The sequence below is a fragment of the Camarhynchus parvulus genome, chromosome 1, assembly GCF_901933205.1.
Source record: "Camarhynchus parvulus chromosome 1, STF_HiC, whole genome shotgun sequence".
In the NCBI taxonomy this organism is placed as follows: Eukaryota; Metazoa; Chordata; class Aves; order Passeriformes; family Thraupidae; genus Camarhynchus; species Camarhynchus parvulus.
The window spans coordinates 7015312-7040423 of record NC_044571.1 but is presented as its reverse complement, the minus strand read 5'-3'; the positions used below and the strand labels follow the sequence as shown (position 1 = coordinate 7040423).

General features: G+C 40.2%; 1 protein-coding gene across 1 annotated transcript in view; it reads right to left on the bottom strand.

Annotated features, from left to right (window-relative positions):
• LOC115901431 (amine oxidase [flavin-containing] B-like) overlaps positions 1-25112 on the bottom strand; it is a 54212-nt gene that overhangs the window by 3267 nt on the left and 25833 nt on the right. The window contains exons 4-15 of the mRNA XM_030944094.1: positions 20826-20930; positions 20029-20120; positions 16746-16887; positions 15174-15323; positions 12432-12591; positions 11595-11691; positions 10798-10851; positions 6319-6376; positions 5305-5402; positions 4088-4199; positions 2492-2554; positions 1930-2091 (exon numbers count right to left, since the gene is read on the bottom strand). Of these exons, the coding sequence (XP_030799954.1) occupies positions 1936-2091; positions 2492-2554; positions 4088-4199; positions 5305-5402; positions 6319-6376; positions 10798-10851; positions 11595-11691; positions 12432-12591; positions 15174-15323; positions 16746-16887; positions 20029-20120; positions 20826-20930 (1287 nt within the window). The 3' untranslated portion in view covers positions 1930-1935. The remainder of the gene's footprint in view (positions 1-1929; positions 2092-2491; positions 2555-4087; positions 4200-5304; positions 5403-6318; positions 6377-10797; positions 10852-11594; positions 11692-12431; positions 12592-15173; positions 15324-16745; positions 16888-20028; positions 20121-20825; positions 20931-25112) is intronic.

Below are 25112 nucleotides of genomic sequence, written 5' to 3'. Positions count from 1 at the left end.
AGAGTTTGGGGGCAAATAAGCTGGAGGTTTTTTTGTTTTGTTTGTTTTTCTTTTGTTTGTTTAATGCCAACACTACATTTTCAATCCCATTGTGCCCTAGCAGGCAAGAGACAGCCTCAAGGTGCTCCCAGGGACAGACACACTCCACTGGTCAGGAGCTCTGCTGTGCCAGGCAGCTGTGGACACATCTGGGGAGCCTGAAATTCAACCACACTGCCAAACACAGCACAACTACTGTCCTTGAGCTCACTCTAGGACACATATGCCACTGGAAATGCCAGCATCCCTATGGTTGCATGGTTCAGATGGATAAATTTAGCCTAGCTTGTCCCTTAGGTGCTTCCTGGGTAAGAAATAAAAATACTGATAGTTTCTTACCAGATCTGCATTAACTATCTGATTATTCTGTAAGCTGTGGGTTTCTTTTCTCAGTCTACCCCACAGGAAGATAGAAATCCAACTAGAGACTTTGTTGTACAGTACAAATAGGGCCCATGGAGACTTGGGGTTCAGGGTCTGATTTGACATAAGAGTAAAACCAACCAGAAATCTCACCAGAATAGGCTTCAGAGAGGTATTTTGTCACTTCTGTTCTGAGATCTGGATCAAAACCTCAAGGTGATAACACTTGGTACCCCAGAAATTCAAGAATCAAGAAGTTACTGCTAGAAGTAGGGCTGGACCCTAGGGGTTCTTTTTCAATATGGATCCCTTTACTATATCCTTTCCCTCTTGCCTATTTTCTCTACTGTTTTCACCTCTTCCTCAGATTTTGGAGACAGAAAAGTATGTGACAGAAAGAAGGAGAAAAAGAAGAAGGAGAAAAAGAAGAAGGAGAAAAAGAAGAAGGAGAAAAAGAAGAAGGAGAAAAAGAAGAAGGAGAAAAAGAAGAAGGAGAAAAAGAAGAAGGAGAAAAAGAAGAAGGAGAAAAAGAAGAAGGAGAAAAAGAAGAAGGAGAAAAAGAAGAAGGAGAAAAAGAAGAAGGAGAAAAAGAAGAAGGAGAAAAAGAAGAAGGAGAAAAAGAAGAAGGAGAAAAGAAGAAGGAGAAAAGAAGAAGGAGAAAAAGAGAAGGAGAAAAGAAGAAGGAGAAAAAGAAGAAGGAGAAAAAGAAGAAGGAGAAAAAGAAGAAGAGAGAAAAGAAGAAGGAGAAAAAAAGAAGAAGGAGAAAAAGAAGAAGGAAAAAAAAAAGAAGGAAAAAAGAAGAAGAGAAAAAAAGAAAAAGAAGAGGAAAAAAAAAGAAAAAAGAAAAAGAAAAAAAGAAAAAAAAAAGAAAAAAGAGAAAAAAAGAGAAAAAAAAAAAAAAGAGAAAAAAGAAAAAAAAAAAAAAAGAGAAAAAAGAGAAAAAAGAGAAAAAAAGAGAAAAAAAGAGAAAAAAGAGAAAGAGAAGAGAAAAAAAGAGAAAGAGAAAAAAGAGAAAAAAAGAGAAAGAGAAGAGGAAAAAAAGAGGAAAAAAAAGAGGAAAAAAGAGGAAAAAAGAGGAAAAAAAGAGGAAAAAAGAGGAAAAAAGAGGAAAAAAAGAGGAAAAAAAAAGAGGAAAAAAAAAGAGAAAAAAAAGAGGAAAAAAAAGAGGAAAAAAGAGGAAAAAAGAGGAAAAAAAAAAAAAAAAAAGAAAAAAAAGAGGAAAAAAAAAGAAAAAAAAAGAAAAAAAAGAGGAAAAAAAAGAGGAAAAAAGAGGAAAAAAAGAGGAAAAAAAGAGGAAAAAAAGAGGAAAAAAAGAGGAAAAAAAGAGGAAAAAAAGAGGAAAAAAAGAGGAAAAAAAGAGGAAAAAAAGAGGAAAAAAAGAGGAAAAAAAGAGGAAAAAAAGAGGAAAAAAAGAGGAAAAAAAGAGGAAAAAAGAGGAAAAAAAGAGGAAAAAAAGAGGAAAAAAAGAGGAAAAAAAGAGGAAAAAAAGAGAGGAAAACCCTCAATTGTGAGGCATTGAGCTGGCACCTTTTTTCAGTTTCGAACCAGAAGTCCCTTTTTGTAGGCAAATAGCCCAGCTGCAGCCACAGAGGTGAAGAAAGTGGAAAATCCAATCAGCTTTAGCAGTCCTGGCACAGATGGCAAGTTCCTCTCCCAGAAGGTTGTAGTGATGGGCAAAGCTGGCACATCCTGTGGGGAGAGCATCCATTATCCACAGAGCATCTCCACTGTGAGGAGGGATATAAATCAAGAGATTCTTGCAGCAGGAACAGAACTGGGTTGAAGCAGTAATATCTTATCAAGAAGCAGTAGATCCAGATTTTCTGCTCAGTTAAAGGGAGGAACACACACATGGAAAGGATTCACAGCCCAGTTAAGAACTGCAGCTCTTTCCATTCCTGCCTTACAGGTTTGCCACATGGGTTTCTATCCTCTTCCTTTTTTAGGGAAGGGAAATTTCGGTGAAAAAGGGGAAGTTTATTGTGGCTTTGATTCAGTGAACTTATACAAAAACAGACCAAAAAAAAATTATCTCATCAGCAAAACAGCAGAAAAAACCCAAATCCGTTTTATCTGCATAAATACTTACAACTGATTCAGGTTCTGGCTTCCAAATTTCACTGTCTGGGATTTTCCTCATAGCAAACAGTATCTGAAAACAAACAACATTCTCAAGTACCAGTGATTCTTCAAGACAGAAAACAAATAAAATTCAATTGTTGTTTAAAAATGGCATGACTGAGCACGTAAATCACAGTGTATTCAAATTTTAAAAGAAAACTCAACCTTTTACAACTTATTTATGGAAAGGGCTGATATTTCATAAGACACTCCTCCTAGTGGAACACAGAAACAGAATAATCTCTTTATGCTTAGTTAGTCCTTGCAAGATATTGGAATTTGGCCAGCCCCAGGGAAACAGGATAATGTGATTATGACTAAGAGTTAAGCAGACACTCATGGCAAAGTGAGGCATGAAGACACCAGCTACAGGGAACAGCTCATTTTGCAAATTTTATCGTGATGTAGGAAGAGGAACAGCATCCTGGGAGTGATGACAGACCACTACTTTCAACCAGAGAAAAGCAAAATTAAAACTAAAACCTTTGCAATGGGACAGTTCCCATTCCAAGTATCAAAGATAGCAGAGATCAGTAGGATAGCAAAGACTGTTTGAAATTATATTCAGGGAAGATAGCAAGATTAGCTTCTTCTACAGTGAAATAAAATGGAGATGGTGATAATAATGTTTTCTCTATTGCAGACACTTGTAGATTTAAGATTTAACATCTTTTACAAGGGGCTTTTAGTGTAGACAAGACTCATGGACAGTGTCCATGCAGGAAGTGAGAAGCACTGAGGAGATGCAGGAGAGTGAGAAGCACTGAGTTTTCAACATGTTTTTCTTTCATAAGTAAATAAGGAAAACATCAAAATTTTTACCAGTCAAGTGCACTTATTTAGTCCCCTGCTGTAATGTCATTATATCAGAGAGGTCATGAGACCTCTGGATCTTTTCAGGAGCACCTTAGGTATAATTTTCTCAAATGGGATAATTTATGAACAATTGATCTCTGTCTCTTGGGGCAGGGGCATGGGCTGGATGAACTCTCCACATTCCTTCCAGGACAATTTGTGTTCTTTGACTGGTTTTTAGCCTCATAAAACAAAGATTAAATTTCTTTTGCTGCTCCATAAACTCTAATGTTCTGGAAAATACTCAGGAAATTGGCATTTTCTCAGAAGAAAAAAATATCTAAGTCCTTGTTTAGTGACTCTGTGTTAAGGCTGTCTCAGTGTTGGAAACACTGAGGAAGGGCCTGGCTTGGTGTGCAGAGCTGCAGGACCGAGCTGTTCCCTGCTCTAAGAGCCAGGATCTCTCAGTACAATGATTAACAGATTTGGGAGAAAAATGACTGGGGGAAAGTTTGGGACTTCTGTAAAAGAAGAAAGAATTTAATCCTAGAATCAAAGGGAGAGTTTGACAAAATAACCAGAGTCCTTCCTAACATTCCAAATCTAAGCGGAAAACCTTCATCCTGTTTGAAGTCGATCCCCTTTGCAGGGATTTGCATCACGACTCAGAACACCCAAAGCTGTCAGCACTCAGTTCTCATTTCCCCTCCAACCGCAAGATCTTTCATTTTCCACAGGACATTTGACAGTGTCCCCTGAGCATCTGTACCTCTCTGGCTGCTCTTTCTCCAGCCTGGACAGCCCCCTCCATGTATCCACTCCATTCAGTGGCTGTCTCTGTGCCAGCAAAATAAATCCTGCCAACGGGCTGCCGAATGATCCTGGAGGGGGACAAGCAAAAAGTCACATCAGCTGTATCAGGAAAGAACTGAAAAAGCTGGGTTAATTCTGGAATAAAAATGTTTTAAATGACAGCAAGCACTTGAAGATAATAGCACTGGGTGAGTGGAGCTGGAAGGGGAGTCTGGGTTGCATTTAATTTCTTACCGTGAACACATCAGTGTTCACATTTTTAAATGTTTACACTGTTCATAGGTGAAAATGACAACTACAGGTGAAAAGGACAACTATTTTGAGATGAGACTTACACTATCTCACAGTTCCAGCCTGTGGCATAAGTACCAATGCCAGGCATTACTGGCACAGTGCAGCATTCTGAAGTATATCCCCATAATATTTGAAGCAATAAGTAAATAAACAAAAACCATTTTTTTAACTCTATTTTTGCCAGAATCTACAATAATTATCATTTTAATTACCTCAAATACTAAGGCCTCCATAAGCTCTTTGTTACAAGGCTTTATTGCTCTAAGTTACTTTTAAATTATAAGAACTTAAACCTCAAAAGTATGGCTCTTCTACCACATTTAAAACCTGTGTATCTAAATCAAATCACCAGTCTGAAGTAAGTCTTTTTCTTCTTGGTAAATCTCATTTTCATGCAAAAACTTAAGTGGGAGAAGACTGTATACAATGGCACACTGATCACTATATTAAGATTTCACTGCTAAAAAGAAAGGAATGGTCCAGAGAAATCACTCATTACCATTGGCATTAGCAAGAACTAAGTCTCTGCCAGTATTTTTAAATCATCAGCTAAAGTGTGCTTGAAATGGTTACACTGATCTCAAATACCCAAAACCATTTTTGTAAGAAGACTGTGGAAGCTTCCCAACTCCCTTCCCAGAACCTCCTCAGCTGAACTCACCAAACAACCGGAGTGAATAAAAGCCCCTCATGATACTGTACTCATCCATCATAAAGCCCAACAGAGACAAGTGGAAGGTTATCCCATTTCAAACATCCCTCAGTGATCTTAAAGGTATGAAGTGAACAATGACAGAGGATTTATGACCCTTTCTGAGGATATTTATTAACTTGGTCTTATCTTAGCACTCCAAAGCCCACTATAAATAGACACTGTACCTTCCATACTGAGTCATTATGCCTGGTGGGAAGTAGGCTGTGTAGCAGCCCCCAGAATACTGCTCTTCACACCAGTTCTTCTCTTCATAATGCACAGGCTGTAAAACAGAGATTAATTCACTCAGGGAAAGGACAAAGTCTCGAAGAAGTTAATAACAGAACTGAGAAAGAGCAGAGAAGAATGGTTTATCATTTGTTGTATGTCAACATCTGACAAGATGAGCACATTTAACAAATCTCTTAATGCAGCATGAACTCAACGCAATAAGCCCTGAGTTTTTAAAAATAAGAATACACTGTCTAAAAAACTAGTTAATCTGGCCATTCTGGAGCATAATCCTCTTAATCTGTCAATGTTAATTTATGTTTTGTGCACATACTTTGAGCCATGTAAAGCAAAATTAACCTCCAGTGTTTACAGTTGTAATACTTGCAATGTGTACATTGGGTACAAATATACTCTGTTAAAAATGCAAAGTGTGGCACTTGCATGGCTCTGTGTACAACATCATTGTGTTGAAAATCATGTGTTTTTCAGATTGGTGTCTACAACTTTTAACTCTGTGAAATTGTTCTTAAAAGTACAATTGGCGTTGATCACATAACTTAAGTGTGAGATCACACCAATCCTAGCAGTCATTTACCTTTACAGGGAAGAGAAGGCAGGGGAAAGGCAAAAGAAAAACAACTCAAAGCATGCATCAGTGGATCTTAACAACTAGTAAGAGAGAAGACACAACATGGACAGAGAGGGAAAGCCAGTCTGTCAGTGTGACAGCGGCTGAGGTTTAGGGTGGCAAGCACTGAGAATCCCAGCCATGGAGCTGGACAAGAATATACCAACAAAACCACCTTTTAATGTGTCATTAATGTTCACAAAGCTCTCTTATCCTCACTGTCAAAGCCAACCCAAGGCTTGCCATAATCTTCTCTCCACTCCCCTGGTGAGGGCAGCAAGTGCTCCCAGAGCTGGTGCCTTTCCCAAAGGTGCCTTTGCAGAGATTTTGTGCTTACATGTAAAGCTTCCTCTGATCCCAGAACCTTTGCATAGAGCTCACACAGCCTCGTCTTCCTGAGAGAGAAAAGCAACAGAAGACTTCAGTGTGAGGAAAGAGAAAACAAATCACTTCTAACATACCCTGCTTCTAAGAGGACAAGTATTGTATCTGCTTGAATTTGAGGTTCCAGCTTTTAGGATCTATCCCAATTCATCAGCCTCTGGAGCGCTAGAAATAATCTGAGCTCCTGTGCTGCATAAGTGCTGATTTTCCAGCAGTTTTGCAAACTGTTTTCTTAAGATAACTCCAGCAGCCCAAACCCTCAAATTACCCAAATGGTCTCCAGCCTGTCAGGAAAATAAGTAGTGAGGCATTGCACTTTTTTGGCTTGGCACACAGTCTAACTTACAGTTTGTTCCTAAAAGATGCAGGTCTCAATATACTGCAGCTCTCAATATACTGCAGCTCTCAGGGAATCAGTAGTTCATTTCTGTTTATATAAAATTTCCTCCTGTTTTAAGTTTATGAGTCTATAAATCATTGAATGTACTTCATTCTTGGGTCTTACTCTTAGCCATGCTGCACCAATTCCCAAAAGCAAGATGATCAGGATGAAATAACAATTATAGAAAGCAAGCACAACCCTGGAAAGACATTTACTTCTGGAAGAAAATCCAGTGCTCCAGAAAAAGCCATGCTGGGCACAGAAACACAGGAGTCCCAGCTCTGAAACTGTGAGGGCTCCTCTTTCAGCTATAAAAGTATGTGAGGAAACCACACATGATTGCTGCAAGAAGCAACCCAGCTCTACAGGAGCCCAGCTATACCCATGATAAAGAAATCAAAGAATGCCATGGAAAGAGGATGAAGAGAAACAGGATAACTTGAAGGGCCTTGAAGGTGTGAAGGCCTCACATGCAGGTAGGAGATTGAACAAGAAATTGAAGGTTGCTACAGTTCAGGAAGAGCTGTGGCCCTGGGGTGGTTTTGCTGCTGGCTGGTGTCAAAGCCCAGCAGCAGCAGGGGGAAGGAAACAGCCCCTTCCTTTTGCCCTGGGGCACAGGACCAGGGTCAGCCTGCCCCAGAAGCAGCGACAGGCCAGGAAGGCTCAGGGAGCTCCAGGACCTGAATATGAACATTCCCCTGCAGTCAGGGGTGACACAAATCCAGCAACAGCCACAAGGAAAAGGGTGATGTCCCAATTTCTCCAAAAGTGAGGTGAGCACTGTGCCCTGAAGACCACCAGCACCTACCCAGTGCCTGAACAGAACAAAACCATTTTAACAGCAGGGTCCAGCCAAGCCTCTGCTGATGTCTCACAAATGCCACCAATTCCTCCTTTCCGGGCAGGTCAGAAACACCACAGGGCTCCACAGGAAAGTGAATTATCACCTTGGGACCCATCTGCTCCTCCCAGCACCATGCTGGGGATGAGGAAGACCCCTCTAGACCTGCCTGTGCCCTGTCCTTTTTCCACAATGACCTGCAGACCTGTCACATTCACATTTTCTGAAAAATCCCTTCGCCCAGGACTTTTCTCCTGGGAAGCTGAGAAGCCTCAGAGACAAAGGAAAACAATTCTTATCTCATTTGCTTCTCCTATGTTGTGCTCATATGTGGAATGTGTTTGGAGATTGTTTACCCACAGGTGATAGTTTCATTGGGTTTCTGTGAATTGTTTTGACTCATTGGCCAATCAGGATCAAGCTGCGTCAGGGCTCTGGAAAGAGTCAGGAGTTTTCATTATTATCTTTTTAGCCTTCTGTAAGTATCCTTTCTGTATTCTTTAGTATAGTTTAGTATAGCATTCTTTAATATAATATAGTATCATAAAATAACAAATCAGCCTTCTGAGAACATGGAGTCAGATTTATCTTTCCTTTCTGCCACGGGGGTCCCAGCAAATACAATACAGACCCTCCAAGGAGCCTGGAAATGGCATATCAGTGACAGGTAGGTATTGTCACTTGTGGCTAGCTGCAGGGCTCCATGAAGGTGCAAGTTCACAGCTGTGTGCTGAGTACATTGCAAACACAGATTAGTTAGTTTAAGATAGCTGTGCAAAGGAAAACATTAAGCTTCAGGTCAAGGGCATCTTCAGACTCTTAAGAAGTGTAGACATTGGAAGGAATTAGTCATCAGTAATAAGGTATTATTTGACAAGAAAAAACCCAAATGAGCAAACAAAGCAAAAACCAAACCAACAGTTTCTAAAGGATTGAATTGTATCAACATAAATCAATCACTGAGGACATTACTCCTAATAAAAGCAACCTTTGCATCTTGCTGGTGTCTCTGCAAGATCTGCATTTTTTGTCCTAGAGAAGTTTAAAGCAATTCTTATTAATGGACTTTTAGTCAATGCTAGCATGGAACATAATAGCACTACATGGAATAATATGCAGCGAGAAATATCCCCATTTTTTGGCTTTGGGCTCAGCTGTGAAATTGCTATAAGCACTAAATAAGAGGAATGTTATGCCTGGAGCTACCAAGGTAGGCTCCTATTGGGAGTCACACTGTGGCCAGTGTGGAGGAAATGCAGACACTCAGCTCCTTTCCTGGTCTCCTACTCCTCATCAGCATGTGATGCCATGGCCTTCATGCACAGCTCTGAAAGGCTGAGCACAATCTCACCACTGGCACCTGACCTGGGAAGACCAGCTGGGAGGCAGCAGTGAAATTTACTTCCTTTAGTCTGGCTTAGCTGTAAAAAGATTTCCATCCTCTCCCACAGCTTCGAAGTCATAATTTAGGATAGCTACTACAGACTCTACATCCTACTCTGCATATCCAAGGACTACCAAAATTGGCACCATGAAGGGAGAGCCCAGGTTGTGTTGAGCACAGCATCTCAGCAAGGTTCACACTCTGCAGGGTGTCACAAGAAGCCTGTGCTCAGAACAGATCCCTCCCTGCAACACCATAGCCCTCATCTAAATTATAAAAACTGGTTGCACCCTGAGTGTACACTGGGAGAAGGTCTGGGGTCTGCCTTGTCCTGCACCCCAAATTCCACTGGAAGGAGAGTTGTGCTCTTGGGGAGGACAGGAGCTGTTCCTGCCTTTTCTGGCTGTGGCCAAGACTACTGGAGCCAGAGGCAGCCCTGCTCCAGGGTACAGGCAGCACATTCCTGAACCACTCTTTACCAAGGCAAAGTCCCTCCTAGTCCAAGGTTTATTCCACAAAAGACCAGAGTTCAAAACTCCTCTGTAAAACCTGGCTGCTGGCAGCAGCAGAGCCAGGTAACTGTGCCAATGCTTTTAATGGCCAGGGAAATGATTGGAGCCTTGCAAACAGCCAGGACAGACCCTAATTTCATAGAAAAAAAAAGTGTTCTCAAGGACTGCAAACACTCAGTTGTATTGAGAGTATTCACACACAGTGTAAGACACCATTAGGTATTCAGAATGGCTCAAAATTTTGGGCACACTGGGTTTCAGAACACCTACATGACTTTTATCATCTGGCACCTGCTGGGCCTCTATCTCAAGCCTCAGTGCTTGTCCATTCCTGCCAAAATTAAAAGGGCTCTGTGGTACCAGGCTGTCATTTGAAAAGGCTGGGACATAAACAGCTCCATTTGGACCCATTATCCCAGACTGCCAGACTACCTGAGATGACTGCATCTTCTCTAGTTAGACCAGGTATTACTGTAAAAATATTTACTTGGGCACACTGCTCCTTTATCATATTTTAAAATCAAATGTATTTTCTCCCTGTCAAACCAAGGCTCTCCTCATAATCCACAGCTTCTACTTGCAGCTTTGATTTGATCAGATACAGTGAATCAGTGTGATGGAAAATAAAAAATCATTACTTTATGAATTCCATTTTAGTAATATTCCAAAGAGCACTACTCTATGCAGAATTTGTTTCAAGAAGACAGTAAAATGACCTTCATCTGTGCCTGAAGGGCAATTTTTTCCCCACACTGAGGGTCTAGGGATGGAAGCAGCTTTCTGACCCCATAGTGACACTGAAGCTTGCTCATGGCAGCTACAGGTTCAAGTTGCACTAAGTTACAGATACTGAAAGGACCCTCCAGGGTAAACAAAAAATGAAGATAAAATCAAACACAGAGGTCAACCCTTTCCCTTCTGACAAGCTTTCCAAGAGCTCAAGGCACCTGCAGGAAGCTACAGAGGCAGCAGTGGGAGGAGGAGGCTGGTCCTGGACAATTTAGAGCAGAATATCTACACTACTTTCATACTGAGCACCTTAGAGCTGTTCCTTAGAAAGAGTCACATAAACAGAGAAGCCTTGTGGGAAAACAAGAACCAGGACCAGAGAGTTTCCAAAGGGCAAGAGCTGTGTAGGAATTCCATGGGTCCTTCATCCAAAACCAAGTAAGGCATCTTCTTCCTTAATGTCTGCCTACTGGCACAAGCTTATAGACAACTTCCTTCAAATCAGGGCATTTTTTTCCTGCTCTGGTCATTTATAACAAGATTTTGACACGAATTCCACCCAGATCTCCAGGGTTTGTACTTACCTTTCTTCTTTGGTGAGACCTGTCAGTCTTCTACACTTTCGAGCAAGAATGAAGCTGGAAGACCACAAACAATTTACTCCATTATGCTGCTACATCCCCTGCATTATTTAAAATGCCAATAACTTAGGATGAGGTGCTGTGATTCACAGTAATAGCTTTAGGGTCTCTAATAAAAACATCTATTTCACCTTTCTGCATAATGCTCTACCTGCTGCTTGCAGGACTCATTTAGGAAGGAACCACTCTGAAATTCATGTCAGAATATTTGCATGAGCTGTTTCCCCAATTACTTTAATTTCATACAGCCTTGGGTGCAGGCATATAGCAATGATACAACACCTGGGACTGAGCTGGAAATAGTTTTTTAATAAAACTTTTAAGAGTGATCATATTCTCTGGTTGCTAAAATAACCAGAACAAAATAAAATTTAATTCTAGAAAACAAATTTTCATTTAAAGAACTGAAGTACTTAGAAGTACACTTTTGTAATCATCCTCTTTTTCTTCTCTTTCCTTTCTTCTTCTCCAAGTTTGTAATTTGCCACACATAAAGGCAAAGATTACAGTGATAAAAAGTAGAAAGTTAAGTAAAATGTAATTTTTTAATTAGCAATGAAATCATAGAAAAAAAATTTGAAGTAAAACAATCATAGAACATCACCATGCACTGAGAAACTCAACTTTTAAATATTTTTAAGTATTTCCTTTGAAAAGTATCAGGTTTTCCACTTCAATTGTTGCCTCTAAGACAAAATAAAAAGGCATTAACTAAAGAAGACATTTTCTTTGTTCCTTACCCTATTATGGCAGGAAAGCTGCCATCAGGCTTAGTGTCATCAAGTGTTAGACCAATTGCAGCTTCCTCATCTTCAATGATCATGGTACCACAATACCCTGGTAAGAACAAGGTGGAAAAGCAGCCATGATCCATGAATCAAAACACAGGAGCTTCCAAGAAGTTGTAAAATACTCAGTCACCTCTTGGTGGTCCATCCCAAACTAACAGCCAGAACATGACAGGAACCAGAACCCTCAATTTAATTAGCAAAAGTGGGGGTGGGTGATATTTGTAGGCAAACAGATGTGGGCGCATTATAGCCAATAATGAGAAATGGGTGTTACTGCATTGCAGTTTGCCTTGGATCCAGTGAATTCCAAAGGAGGAGTCATGATGGAAGCATTCAGCATGTCAGGGGAGCCCAGGATGACTAGCCCAGCTGGGGATGTCTGTGGGAAGCCACCTTCAGTTAATGCTGACCAGCCTATCCAGAAAGCAGCATTTTTGCAGACCCTTCCATCACACATCACTTGTACTTTCACAACCCTGCACAAGTGAGAGAAGCTCATCCCACACCCAGGTGCCACTCGAGGAGAGGACAACAGAACAACCAAGGCAATAAGCAACAGGAATGAATTCTCCCTTCGTGACTATCTCTTTTTTTCATTCCCCCATCCACCCTCTCCTCCCAACCAAACTCTCACATTTCTCTCACAGGGGAAGGCAAAAAAGACATTGAAGAATATTATGTCTCCTTCTAAGGTTTAGCATGCTCTGAACAAAGAGTCTGTTCTGTTGCCAGGTACTCTCGTCCCTCTCTCTGTCACTACTATTCTTTTCCATTAAAATGCAATACCCTTCTTCCTCCAGAAAGTTTCCTTGTAGTACACGATGCACTTGATGACTGAGCCCATGGGGATTCTGTTGATGAGCTGGTTCCTCATTGGGGGCAAAGGTGGGTTGAAATGAATCTTCAAACAAAGAGCTGGGGGAATGGCACTGATCACGTATTTGCCCTGGAAAAGAAATTATCCATAAGCCAAACACATTCTCCCCTATGGTATTCACATTCTCTGAAAAAATCCCTTTGCCCAGGATTTTTCTCCTGGGAAGCTGAGAAGCCTCAGGGAAAAGGAAAACAATTCTTATCTCATTTGCTTCTCCTGTGTTGTGCTCATGTGGAATGTGTTTGGAGATTGTTTACCCACAGGTGATTGTTTCATTGGATTCTGGTGTGAGTTGTTTTCACTCATTGGCCAATCAGGGCCAAGCTGCGTCAAGACTCTGGAAAGAGTCACAAGTTTTCATTATTATCTTTTTAGCATTTAGTAAGTATCCTTTCTGTATTCTTTAGTGTAGTATAGTATTCTTTAATATATATTAGAATATCATATATTATTTAATATATATTATTCTTTAATATATTATTATATATTAAAGAATATAATATATAATATATGGTATATATTATATTTATTTATTTATATATATATACATATATATATATATATATATATAAAATATATATATATTTACTATAAAGTAATAAATTAGCCTTCTGAGAACATGGAGTCAGATGCATCACTCCTGCCTTTGTCGGGACATTCCCAGCAAATACAGTACTCCCCTACTTCAGCCCAAGTGTACTGCCCTAATGGTCTTGGAGGACATCTGGGGAGGCTGCAGGGTGTATCATGTGGAGCAATTTTGGCATTTAGCATAAGAATTGCAAAACTAAACCCTCACAAAATGCTGCTTATTAAATAACAAGCAAGCATTACACAAACAGCCATCTGTTCAAATGATGGGCAGCTGCCCTTCCCCTGGTGTTTAAAAGACAGCACTGTGCTCTAAGAGTCCACCAGTCTCCCTTCCATCTGGATTCCTCTGTTACAACTTGGAAGCAAAGCTTGCAGTGTTTTTCACTGAAAGTTTGTTGCTAAATTACATTTTACACCTTACAATCACCCTCTAATTTAGAAGGTAACTGAACACAAAGAGACGCCAGGAATGGAAAAGTCTGAACCCACACTTTGCTTTTAGGCAGCACTTTAAAGCTCCTACACTGCTGTTACTTCAGAACAACGAGAACGTGTGACTTTCTGTCATAGCCACTTAAACCTCTGCTGTACTTTTGTACTTTGGAGAAGTCAAAAAGGAAAAGCAAAAGGTTGTGTAGCCACCACTAATGACTTCTTAGTGGACATGTCTAAGTCTCTGTCCGAAGTTTCCCTCATCGGCCTCGTGATCGTCATGAAAGGGACAGAGATTGGGGACCACTGAAGAAAAAGGACCCTTGTCTGAAATTCTGGCCCTGCTTGCCAAGGACCCTGGGGCCTGAGCTCAGCTTCTGGCATTGTTAGCGTGCGGAGACATATAATCACACAGGCAATTATATGTAGGTGCTTTTATTAAGAGCTCTGGGAATCAGGGGCGCTTTCGCCTCAGATCTGATCCCACCATACATTGAAGAGGAACGTGTTTTTATATTCTATCGTTATATAACTTACATGTTAATTATTAAACTTATATTGTTCTATTGTATACATAGATTTTTAGCTAAACATAGCTCTCTTAAGTTCCCAGTGTAGTTTCTCATGATTCTTCCTATGATTATATAATAATTATATTTAATTACTAAACAATCATCACATCTAACAATTATATCATTTATCATACTGCTTACGTGAATGCACTGATCTGAGAAAACACAAAGCCTAACATTTTCAGAATCTATCTTTAGCATTTTCCAAGGTCCCACTATCAGCATTTCTAAGCTATTGTTCACAGGTGTGTTTTCTGTATGCTACACTGAAAGGAGGAAAGGGGCACTTTTTGCCCTTTTGCAACAATAGCCCTGGAATTTTTTCCACCTCTCAGCTTGGCTGGACTTCTCCTGAGGTTTTGGGTGGCGCCCACAGAAGCCCCTCACCTGTTTTACAGCCACCGTGACAGACAGACTGAGATGGAAGAAGCCTCTCCATCGGGGACTGAGATGTGAAACCCCTATGTAAAAAGGCCCCCCCTGCTCTTTCCAAGGACTGGCACAGAAACCCCCAACCCAGGGGAGGTGTGTGGGGAAGGCAAGCTGACCAAAGCAAGATGGATGTTGCAGGTGCAAGCAGTGGACCAAGTAGATAATGGTTCTCGCCCACTGCTGAGAACATGGACTGTGTGTACCCTTCTCTAAATACCATTTTTCCCCAGAAAACACAATAGACTACCTTTGATTCAGTTTCAATATTCATCCCCTTCCCCCATCAAAAAGGGGTATAATAAGAGCTCGAAAGAACTGGAACCTTGAGATCTCCCTGGACGTGACCTGGTGAACTCCATTGGCTGGACATCGAAGGACTTGGCCATTTCTAGGTTTGGTAGCTATATTCCTTCCTTTCTCTTCCTCCCTTTTTCCTTATTCTTCCCTTTTCCGCCAGTTCCTCTCCAGCACATTTTGCTGTGGTCATTCAATAAAGGTACACAGGTTTTTGATTAATACTGCAAACCCCCTGTGCTGTGTCGGTGTTTTGCACTCTAAGATCAATTCATGAACCATCACGAAACCCCTTCATAAGGACAGATGGTGACAACATGGCACTACCTCATACAGCTCATGGTCCAGGGTCTCCACGATGACGCCGTCCCCGGACTGGTCAATGCGCACCACGGGCTTGCGCAGCCTCACCCGCCCGCCCAGGCGCTCCATCATCTTCTCACTGATCTGCCCAGAGCCCCCAACAAACTTCCTCTCCTGAAACACAGACAGACAGACAAACAGCTTAGCAGAGCAGGGCTTGTGGAGCAGGGATCATGGCAAGCATTGCTCTCAGTATTCAAAACAACCCCACTTCTTCCATTGTTAGCGAAAAATTTTAGGGAATTTTTGCAGTTTTTCCTCTCTTGCAATGCAGAATTTTTCCCTCTCCTGAAACACAGACACAACAGCTCAGCAGAGCAGTGCTTGTGGAGTGTGGATCACGGCAAGCATTGCTCTCAGCATTCAAAACAAACCCCCTTTTTCCATTGTTATCGAAACATTTTAGGGAATTTTTGCAGCCTCACCTAGAAATGCACCCATTTTACTTTCTCTTTCCAGCTTCTCAGATCCTTCCCATATTTGACCATCATTTGAACTCTAGTCAAAACTTTTTTGGAAGAAAATCCCTTCTCCAAATGTGGTCTCCAAAAAGATGCTACAGGCCTGTGAGAATCAGCAAGACATCTGAAAAGTGCTTAAACCTTCAAACCTTTCTCTGAGCTCACTCATCCCTGCAGAGCTCTGTGTATCAGAAGCAGGAAACCTGATCTTCATAATAAGTAACAAGGTGTAAGAAGTCACATAGCTCACATCAAAAATGTCTGCTGCACTATGTAATTCAACCCAACTTAAACTCAAATCATCTCTAACATAGTACAGAATTCAAATAATATTTAATTAAACATGTTTAACTTAAATTACCTACAGTAATTGCTTATCTATGCATATTTATGCATTTTAAGATGGTTGATGTATTTGCATTTTTATTTATGATTAAATAATTAGCACTTCTAAAAATATATCCGTTTCTAATACAATTAGTGAGATTTGCACTTCTCAAGTAGAAGACCATTAACAGTGTTAACCTTACTTTCTTCAAATGCAGAGGCAGCTCTAATGTACCAGATTGCAAACATTTCAAAGCAATACCATATTGAGGGGTGTTCATTTTCTTTAGAGCGATCTTAAAATCTTAATGGTGTTAATGCTTGGAAATTCGCATATTAGGAACCCAGCTCTGGGCTACATTTTTAGTGTTAACTTGCAGCTGACATTGCCGTCCTCATTAAGTGCTTCTGCAGTGCTTAGGATGGCTTCAGCCTCATGACAGAAATAGGCATAAGTAAAATTTTCTCTTTTCAGTAAGGATAAGCAAAGCAAATGCTTTAATCTGTATCCAAAAAAAAAATCCAGATACAAATCTCCTGATCCCTGGGGGCAATGCCATCAGTAGGGAGCAATCTTCAACACTAGTTTTACAAGATCCAGATTAAAGAATAAATTAACAAAACTAGTTATCAGTGTGCTACTTGCTCAAAAGTCATGGATGTCTCTGGACTAAAATAAACCAGCAAAAAATGAAATTAAACCAGGGCCTGCCCAGAGCTGCAGGAGGTGATGGCTGACAGTACCAACCTGGCCCCCGTTGGTCGTGGAGAAAATCCGTGCTGTGCCCCCACACTGCTTCACGTACCACAAAAACCAAAGGGCAGAGACCTCGTGGGGCTCAGAAGTGACATCCACATTCACAAACAGAGTTGCAAAACTCTTGGCAGCTCTGCAACGAAGACAAGAAAGCTGGTTAATTTAAAAACAGAATAATGCTGACAAGATTGTTCTTGAGTAGGCAGGAGCCTCTCTGGCAATCTTTTCTTCCACTGTGGGGGCAAAGGATTCCTTAATTTCAGCTGAAGTAAGGAATTATCAATTCCTTTTATGCAACATTTTTCAAGTAATCCTGAAAAAAATATTAATGAAGCACTCCTGTATTCCAGAAAAAATAGGACATTGAGAGACAAAGCCCAAGATTATATCACTTTATGCTACTAATGCATAGTTAGCCTGTCATCCTAGCCTCAGGACTAAGCACAGTAAACCCTCCTGTCTTCACTGGACTCCAAAACCACCCTGTCCCCAATTCCTGGGTTACAAACCAGATCTGCATCTCTCTCTGCCCCTGCTGGATGCCTGTGCCCTCAAGAACACAGCACAGAGATTATTCAAAACCCACCATTAAAAAAGTCAGGTGTCTTTTCTAAGCTAATTATCCAAGATCTGTGGATTAGTCAGCATCCATTCACTGCCCAATCCTCTGCTCAGGGAGTTTTGCAGCTGGAACACAGCAAGGAAAGAAATGTAAGTAGGAAGCCATAGCAGAAGTGACAGCATTCATGCCAGAGTCTGGAAAGAAAAAGGAAAGGATACTTTTGGTAGCTCAAGTCAGTATTTTAAACAGTGTCCTTGTATCCAGTGGCAACGAACACAGAAACAGAAAATTGACCTGTATCTGTAAAGGGATCACTGCTTTATGTCCTCTAACCTGTTCTTTCATAGCAGCTCTACTGTAAATTACTGTATAAGCCTGCACAAGATTTTGGGGTGCACTAAGACAGAGGATTAATTAAGACTCAGGGAAATATTACTCCTGTTATAAGTAAATACATCACTCTGAGAAGGAGTTCAAGAGACATGGACAGGACCAGAAGATTCTCAGTTTAACTGCATTGTAACTAATTGGGATGAAGATTCTATAGATACTTCATATGCAAAGCACCAAAGCTAGTGCAGAATCCACTTCTGGTTGCTTCTTTTTTTTTTTAGGCTTCAAACTTAAAAAAAAAAAAGGAACTCTAACTTATTGTTTCAAAGAGCTCTAGATGTATACAGAAAAAGGAATCTTCCTTCCTTTCTAAAAATGCAAAGTCCCACTCAAGTACAAAGTTAGTCCATTTTCTGAAGTATGGGTGCATTGTGAATTCATTCTTGACAGCCAAAAATAATACAAAAATTTTTAAAAAGTTTTTCATCTGTATAACACATACTGTAAAATACTATCAATTCTGTGAGATATTTTGCCTAATGTGCATGTATTTATTAATATTTTATAAGCAGATGCTATTACATGGTGGTTACACTCTACCAGTTTCTGCCACCTTCTCCCATTGCTTTTCAGTTCCTGATGTTTTATCCAGAAATGGCAGTATGATTTCAACCAAGAGCACTCAAGATATTTCCAGCATGCAGCTCTAGCCAAAAGCAAACCTGTACAGTCTGTTAGATAAGAGGAAAGAGCAAAAGATTGCCCTTCTGGATCATTACCTTCCAGGGTGGGACATTTCTGCTGCCTGCTACCTCAATCTTGAACAAACAGAGCAAATCAAGCCAAGATGCACATATAAAATCTGAAAAGCATCTTCAACTTATGCCAATATTCAGGTAAAATGTCAACTCTTATTCCATCAGAGCTGGAAAAAACATGACTGTAGTCACATGAACTATTGGATGTTGAGTGAGCACCAGTTATGAACCAGAAGATTGCAAGTTTTGGACAACAGCCTGTGTCACAGACATCTTTTCATGAAAATCCTTTCCTTAGGATTTTTTCCTCCTGAGAAGCTGAGAGGCCTCAGGAACAAAATGTAAACAATGGTTATCTGCTGCTGTGGAATGCAAGAGGTGGATCTTTGATTGGCCCATCTTGGATGTTTATAATTAATGGCCAATCACAGCAGAGCTGACTCAGACAGAGAGTCTAAAGCAGCTGCCTTTGTTATCATTCTTTTCCTTTTCTATTCTTAGCTTAGCTAACCTTCTGAGATGAAACCTTTTCTTCTATTCTTTTAGTATAGTTTTAATGTAATATATATCATAAAATAATAAATCAAGCCTTCTGAAACACGGAGTCAAATCCTCGTCTCTTCCCTCAACATACGACCCCTGTGAACGCCGTCACAAGCCTGTTGTCCACTAACAATCACAGATTATAGAATGGTATAAGAACTTTAACTGTCCTTTATCACTTCCAGCTCCAACCTCCCTGTCATGGGCAAAGACACCTTCCACTAGAGCAGGTGGCTTCCAGCCTGCCCTTGGACACTTCCATGGATGGGGCAGCCACAGCTTCTCTGGGCAACGTGTGCCAGGGCTTTATCACCCTTGTGGTACAAAAATTCTTCCAAATATCAAATTTAACCCTGCCCTCTTTCAGTGTAAAGCCAGAACCCCTTGTCCTATTACTAATGTCCTTGTTCACATTCCCTCTCCAGCTCTCCTGTAGCAATTCTGAAGAGGTTGCTGTAGGAATCAATCTGCTCTTCAGCAACCAGGATTAATGGGCTTTTTTTTCTTCAGTGAGAAGAAAAACAATCAAACTGCTGTTGAATGGCAAGTAAAGAAAAATTGCTTTGATGTATACATAAAAACAGGAAGCATTTTCAGTTTCCCTATAGTGCAACAGCCGAACAATAGAATGATGAGTTCTAAAGTGATTTAGTGCTACTGAAAGACAAATGTTATCTTTATAGCACTTTGGTAAAATCAGCTGGTCCAGCACAGAATAAATGTGTGTTGTTCCATCAAGAGTTTGATTCAAAAACCTGCTCTAACCATGGCATTTTTCTCTGAAAGGCTGAACACACAGTAAAGAGCAGGAAAATGCACATAACAGATTATCCATCTCTTCAGAAATAACCCTTCCCAAATATATTTTATTTTTATTTTTGTCTAAAAAGTTAGGGAAATGTAACAGGATCTACTGAGTGTGCTGACCGGTGTTGTGGTCCATTATTACAGAACTTTCTTACCCCTTTTCTTTAAAAGGGCTGTATTTTAGTGATAGCTATACCTGTTTGAAAAGCAGTAATGCTTATTTAGCTGTAAAGTATATAAATATTATATTTCACATTAAAAAGTTTCTTACTTTGTCCAGCATATTTTATCTATGAAATCTTGCATAGTCATTTTGTCCCATTCTTCTGCACGTGGAGCCTTCCATGGAGCTTCATTTGGAATCTAAGGAGACATTAAAAAAAAAGCATTTATCAACAAGTGAATGAGTGCCAAACAAATACAAATAATCTTGTCTTAAAATGCAAACTCAGCCTGCAAATTTCTGGCAGGTAACACTGAATGCTTTTGGGGGAGGGGATTTGTTTGTTTGCTTGTTTTAACTTTTTTTTTTTTTTTAGATTGACAAATAGAGAACAGTTATAGAGTTAAGAAATGTCTCTAAGTTATTCCATATCTCTCACATTTATCTAGACAAGTAAGAGCAACCTCTTCTCAAATTTTGTAGCTCAGCCAATGGAAAACTGGTAAAAAACTAGAACAAGACAAGAATGAATTCTACACAGGTTGAATTTCAGGGTAGAAAAGGGCAAATGTTTGAGTTCTGCAAGCCTCTTAAAATATTACTTATCAAATCATCAGGAAAAGAGGTAAAAATCAATCACAGGCATAAACTTTGACGTTCCCATAGCCAGAAAAACTAAGGGATGTGTGCAGACAGCCTCAGCAGCACAGGATTCAGAAGAGCTTGCCAGGAGGCCACTCTCAGACGTGCTCTGGCCATCAGTGGGTACCAAAATGTGTGGCTGCTGTTGCCAGCTCTGGGTTTGCTCAAGGCAGAGCAGCTCTGCCTGTCTGCACCCCAACCCCTTCCCTCTGCCCCTCAGGGAGGCAAGCTGAGCTGATTCAGCTGCAATGCTCATGCCATACCTCCTTTCCCATTTCATCCATGGTCCTCCATAGGTTGTTGTAGTCCAGGTAGGCCAAGGGATTCCACATAGGAGGGAATGGGCCTTTAAAGGTGTAAGATTTACCCTAAAAGATGAAACACAAACAAAAACATCATGAAAACCCACAAAAGACAACCACAATCATGGGTTCCATGCATGGAAAGCGGCACCAAAAGGTTAAGTGTTCATAAAAAGCACAAATTTAATCAATCCATGTGACTGCTTCTGATGGGTCACTGTCTGTGTGTGCAGGACACACAGGAGGTGCCTTCTGAACATCAGGAAATGCTTTTTCACCATGAGGGAGCCTGAGCACTGGCACTGATTGCCCACAGAAGCTGTGGTATCTTCCATCCTCGGAGATACTCAAAGGTTACCTGAACAAGATCCTGGAAATCAGCTCTAGGGGGTTATTCTGTCATTCCTGTTCTTCTGCACGCGCAATTTAGTGTGATACACAGCTGAATCAGCAAGTCAAACTTCAGCAAGCCAGTGCAGAACTCATACTTTACCTTCAAAGCTTCACATTCAGCACTTCTGGGCCACCAAACTAACACCCTGCATTAGAGTCACTAATAGCAGATCAAAAAAATGAGAAAATGAGATGAAACAGCATTGTTTGACTGAGTTGAAAAACTGGCTATTTGCTACTGAAAAGAAGAAATATTTACTTCTTTATGTATTTTAATTTTTAATTTTTTCCCTCCTAATTGTTCATAAAAACACTTAACAGTTAATTGCATTTAGCAGTTTGGTTTTTTGCGTTTTTTTTCAAAATCAGACAAAAGTAGACATGGTGTTATTACACACTAAATCATAGCTCAGAGACCTTCCTGGGAGAAAAAAAAAGTCTCAGCTAACCTAAAAATTACCAGCACTGCAGAAAATGTAGCATTTACTGATGAGACTTATTTTTCTAGCCCAAGACCCCTAGCTGAAAATTACAGAGTGGGACAGGGTGACCAACACCAATCTCCTAATTATACTGTTACATACTTAATAATCATATTTTTTGTATCTAAATCTCCATTACTAGATGTTCAGAAAGTCTAGCTTAATTAAGAGTGGAAGACAATGGGTAATTTGTAGAGCTGTTTTATTTACATGGGATTTCCCTGTCTGACTATATGGATGGCAGCCTAATAGCAGCCTAATTTAAAAATTCACAAAGAAAGGCTCAGCAGCATTATCTGGGTACTTGTTTTTTCACAATGCATTATGGCGTCCATAAGATAGATAAATAATAAAGGCCATATTGAATGCCACAGCTGATTTTTCAAAATTTATATTAAATTATGTATTTAAGTGTGGACTGTGTGAGCATGAACGTCAAACAGTAGAAGTTCTAACTTTTAATAGATATTTGATGCAGTGCCACACCAATCCATCATTAAAAAAGTATTTACACTGGCTTAACAAAATCATACTGCACCAAGATTTAATATTTATAACCAGATAAGAACAACAACAGTGTCTTTTTGAAGAGAAGTATTCAAAGACCACTTACTCAAAGAAATGTCAGGCCTGATTTGATTTAGGCTCTTAATTAATACTGTGAAAGAAGGGACAGAGAGCACACTATTCAAATCTGCAGGTGTGTGCAAGCACCAGAAGATACAGTAAAAGGGCACAAAGGGATCCTGAAACACTCAAAACTTGGTCTAGAAATTACAAAACAAGATGTAACTTTTAAAAATGCTGGCTAATAACTTTGAGGACTTTCTGTTCAAAAAAAAAAAAAGGATACACAATTGGTAAGAAAAAAATCAAACCTATGAATAAGAGAAAATTAGTTCACAAAACTCCCAAACAGGTCAGAGAAAGTGAAGAAGAAACTGTTTTTTCACTGAGTGTTTATGGACAGAAGACCCCAATGGAATCCTTGTCAAAAACACCAAGGCAATGAAAGTTAGGAAGAAAGCAAAATGGAGAGGAAAGGATTTAATTCTTTGGTAAATGGACAAGAAGCAGCTACAAGGCAACAATTTGTTTCTGCAGCGCTTTGGAGGATAAATTTTTGTTTTTACAATGCCAAAATCAAATTTTTAGAAGTTTTTTACAAGTTTTGTTACAGCCAGAGTAGATCTCCAGTCAGTTCATTGCCAGAGGCACCAAGGCTGGAAAACCAGCACTTCCAATTTAAGGATGGGCATTATGGCACATGTCCACCCAGAAAATGGAGGGTTGTCTTTATTTTTTTCTTTTTTCATTCAGCATGAAAAAAACCGTGCATTTCTACATTTTTTGTACTCAACTGTATGAAAATATTGGAATCAGGAAAACAAAATCTGGAATCAGGAAAATATATCCCTGTAGATGGAGATGAACAGAAAAGGTTTGCCTAATCAGAGGCATTTGGTTCCAGCATGAGCATCTGGGTATTACTATGGAATCTCTTCACATGGAATCAATTTACACTTGGGCACACATCAATTCAAACTTGGCTGCCAAAGGGCTGTGAGAGAAGAGCAAAACCTCTCAGACCAAGTGCCTTCCTGTCCCACGTGATAACAGCTGAACCATGTTGGAAATTATCTTTTAGATATTTGGGGCACATTAAAATTCCATAACGGACCCTATGGCCTCAAAAAATCAGTTTTACTGTGGCTTCCTCTGCACTCTGGAGCCTTCACTAGTGTCAGCATCCTGTGAGTATTCCAACGCCAGAGCTTATCAGTTTGGTTTCAAGTACCTGCTATTTCCCAAATTTAAGTTATGAAACAAGCATACTGCTGTGCTCAAGAAAACCAGGACAGCATCAGAATGGGTTATTCTAATTATTGATTTTGTTCTGAGCTTCCTGATCTGCCAGAGGCAACCCTAACCCAGTTATCCCCTCTGAGTGAACTCAAGTCTTATGAATTCCCTGCAGTGCTTCCTGATGAGCGCAGGCTAAGAGACACACAAACCATATTTCTGTTTTACTGTTCTTCTATTTCACTGCATTTGAACTGCCAAAAGCAAAACCTTGGCTATGTCTCTTGTGTAGGAATCTAGGGTGGAAGTCTCACAAAGAACACAAACTCCTACCTGAAAAAAAATAAAACAGCCATCAAAGTTAGCAAGTTTCCTGTGAAAGTCATTTTCAAGAGCTCCTAAGTCATCTCCTAAGGCCTGATCCTTATTTCCTGCACAAACAAAACTCCGGGAGCTGTCAATCAGAATTTTGTTTGAGAAGAGACTGCCAGACTAAGCTCTACACAGAAGCAAAATTAGCAGCAGCAAAGAAAGACTACAGATGGCTCTGAGTAGTTACCAACAAACCAAAACATTTCAGCTTCACTCGTGTCGAATTTGCATTTTTGCAAACACAAAAACCTTTTTGATATTTAGGCAAAATTTACTTATTTGCTGGGAATAGCATTCTCTGTGCCTCCTGGTGGTGTGTAATCTCTAAAGAATAACAAGGCACTTGCACGTCCCAAGATGCACGAAACATTTCCTTTTCAAATATTTTTATCCCTAAATCAAAGCTGTATAAAACTATCAACAATAACCATCCTTTCCAATCATTTGACACGGTATTTCAACATCAGTTCTATGATGCTCAGAAGTATTTCTTGCCCTTCTATAATTTGTATACAAAATTTTAGAAATGCTTTCATGATGCCACTTGCAATGCTCCAAAAAAACCCCACAACAGTAGCATCAGCACTGCCATTGCATGGATCACTTGCAGCTCACAAAGGCTCTTGCTGCAGTGGGGGCTAAAGCTCACTGAAGAAGATGAAACTAAAGGGAGGAAACTCTTGCAACCCAGCTGTCCCAGGAATAAACCAGCAGGGAAATGAGAAACACAGTGTTTGTCGCAAACTTTACAATTCCCAGCAGATTTTTTCCTCAGCCATCTGCTTCACGTCAACTGACATTCGCTTGAGTTACGATGGACCCATGTAAGTCGTGCAGAAATAAGATTTCTTTATACACCAGGTCTGTTTCAGCTCAAATAGCTGACTTAAGAAATGGGTTATTACAAGGGGAAAAACCCCACAACACGACAACTGAATATCAGCAGCCCCTTGAATATCAGCCCCAGCACTCAGGGGGGTACAAGGACCAGATCTCATGTGCCTTCTCCTGTGAAGGTGACAAATGAGAAAGGACTGCCAGGAAATATCAGTGTCTTAATGCAGAGTGGGATTCTCAGGAGAAAATCTGCTTTTGCAGGCCCAGGACAACTTCAGGCTCCCCTAAACATTATGCACCCAGGCAGTGCCAGAGTGAGATGCAGCACTGTGAACTGAAGCCCCTGGTGACAATGATCCAT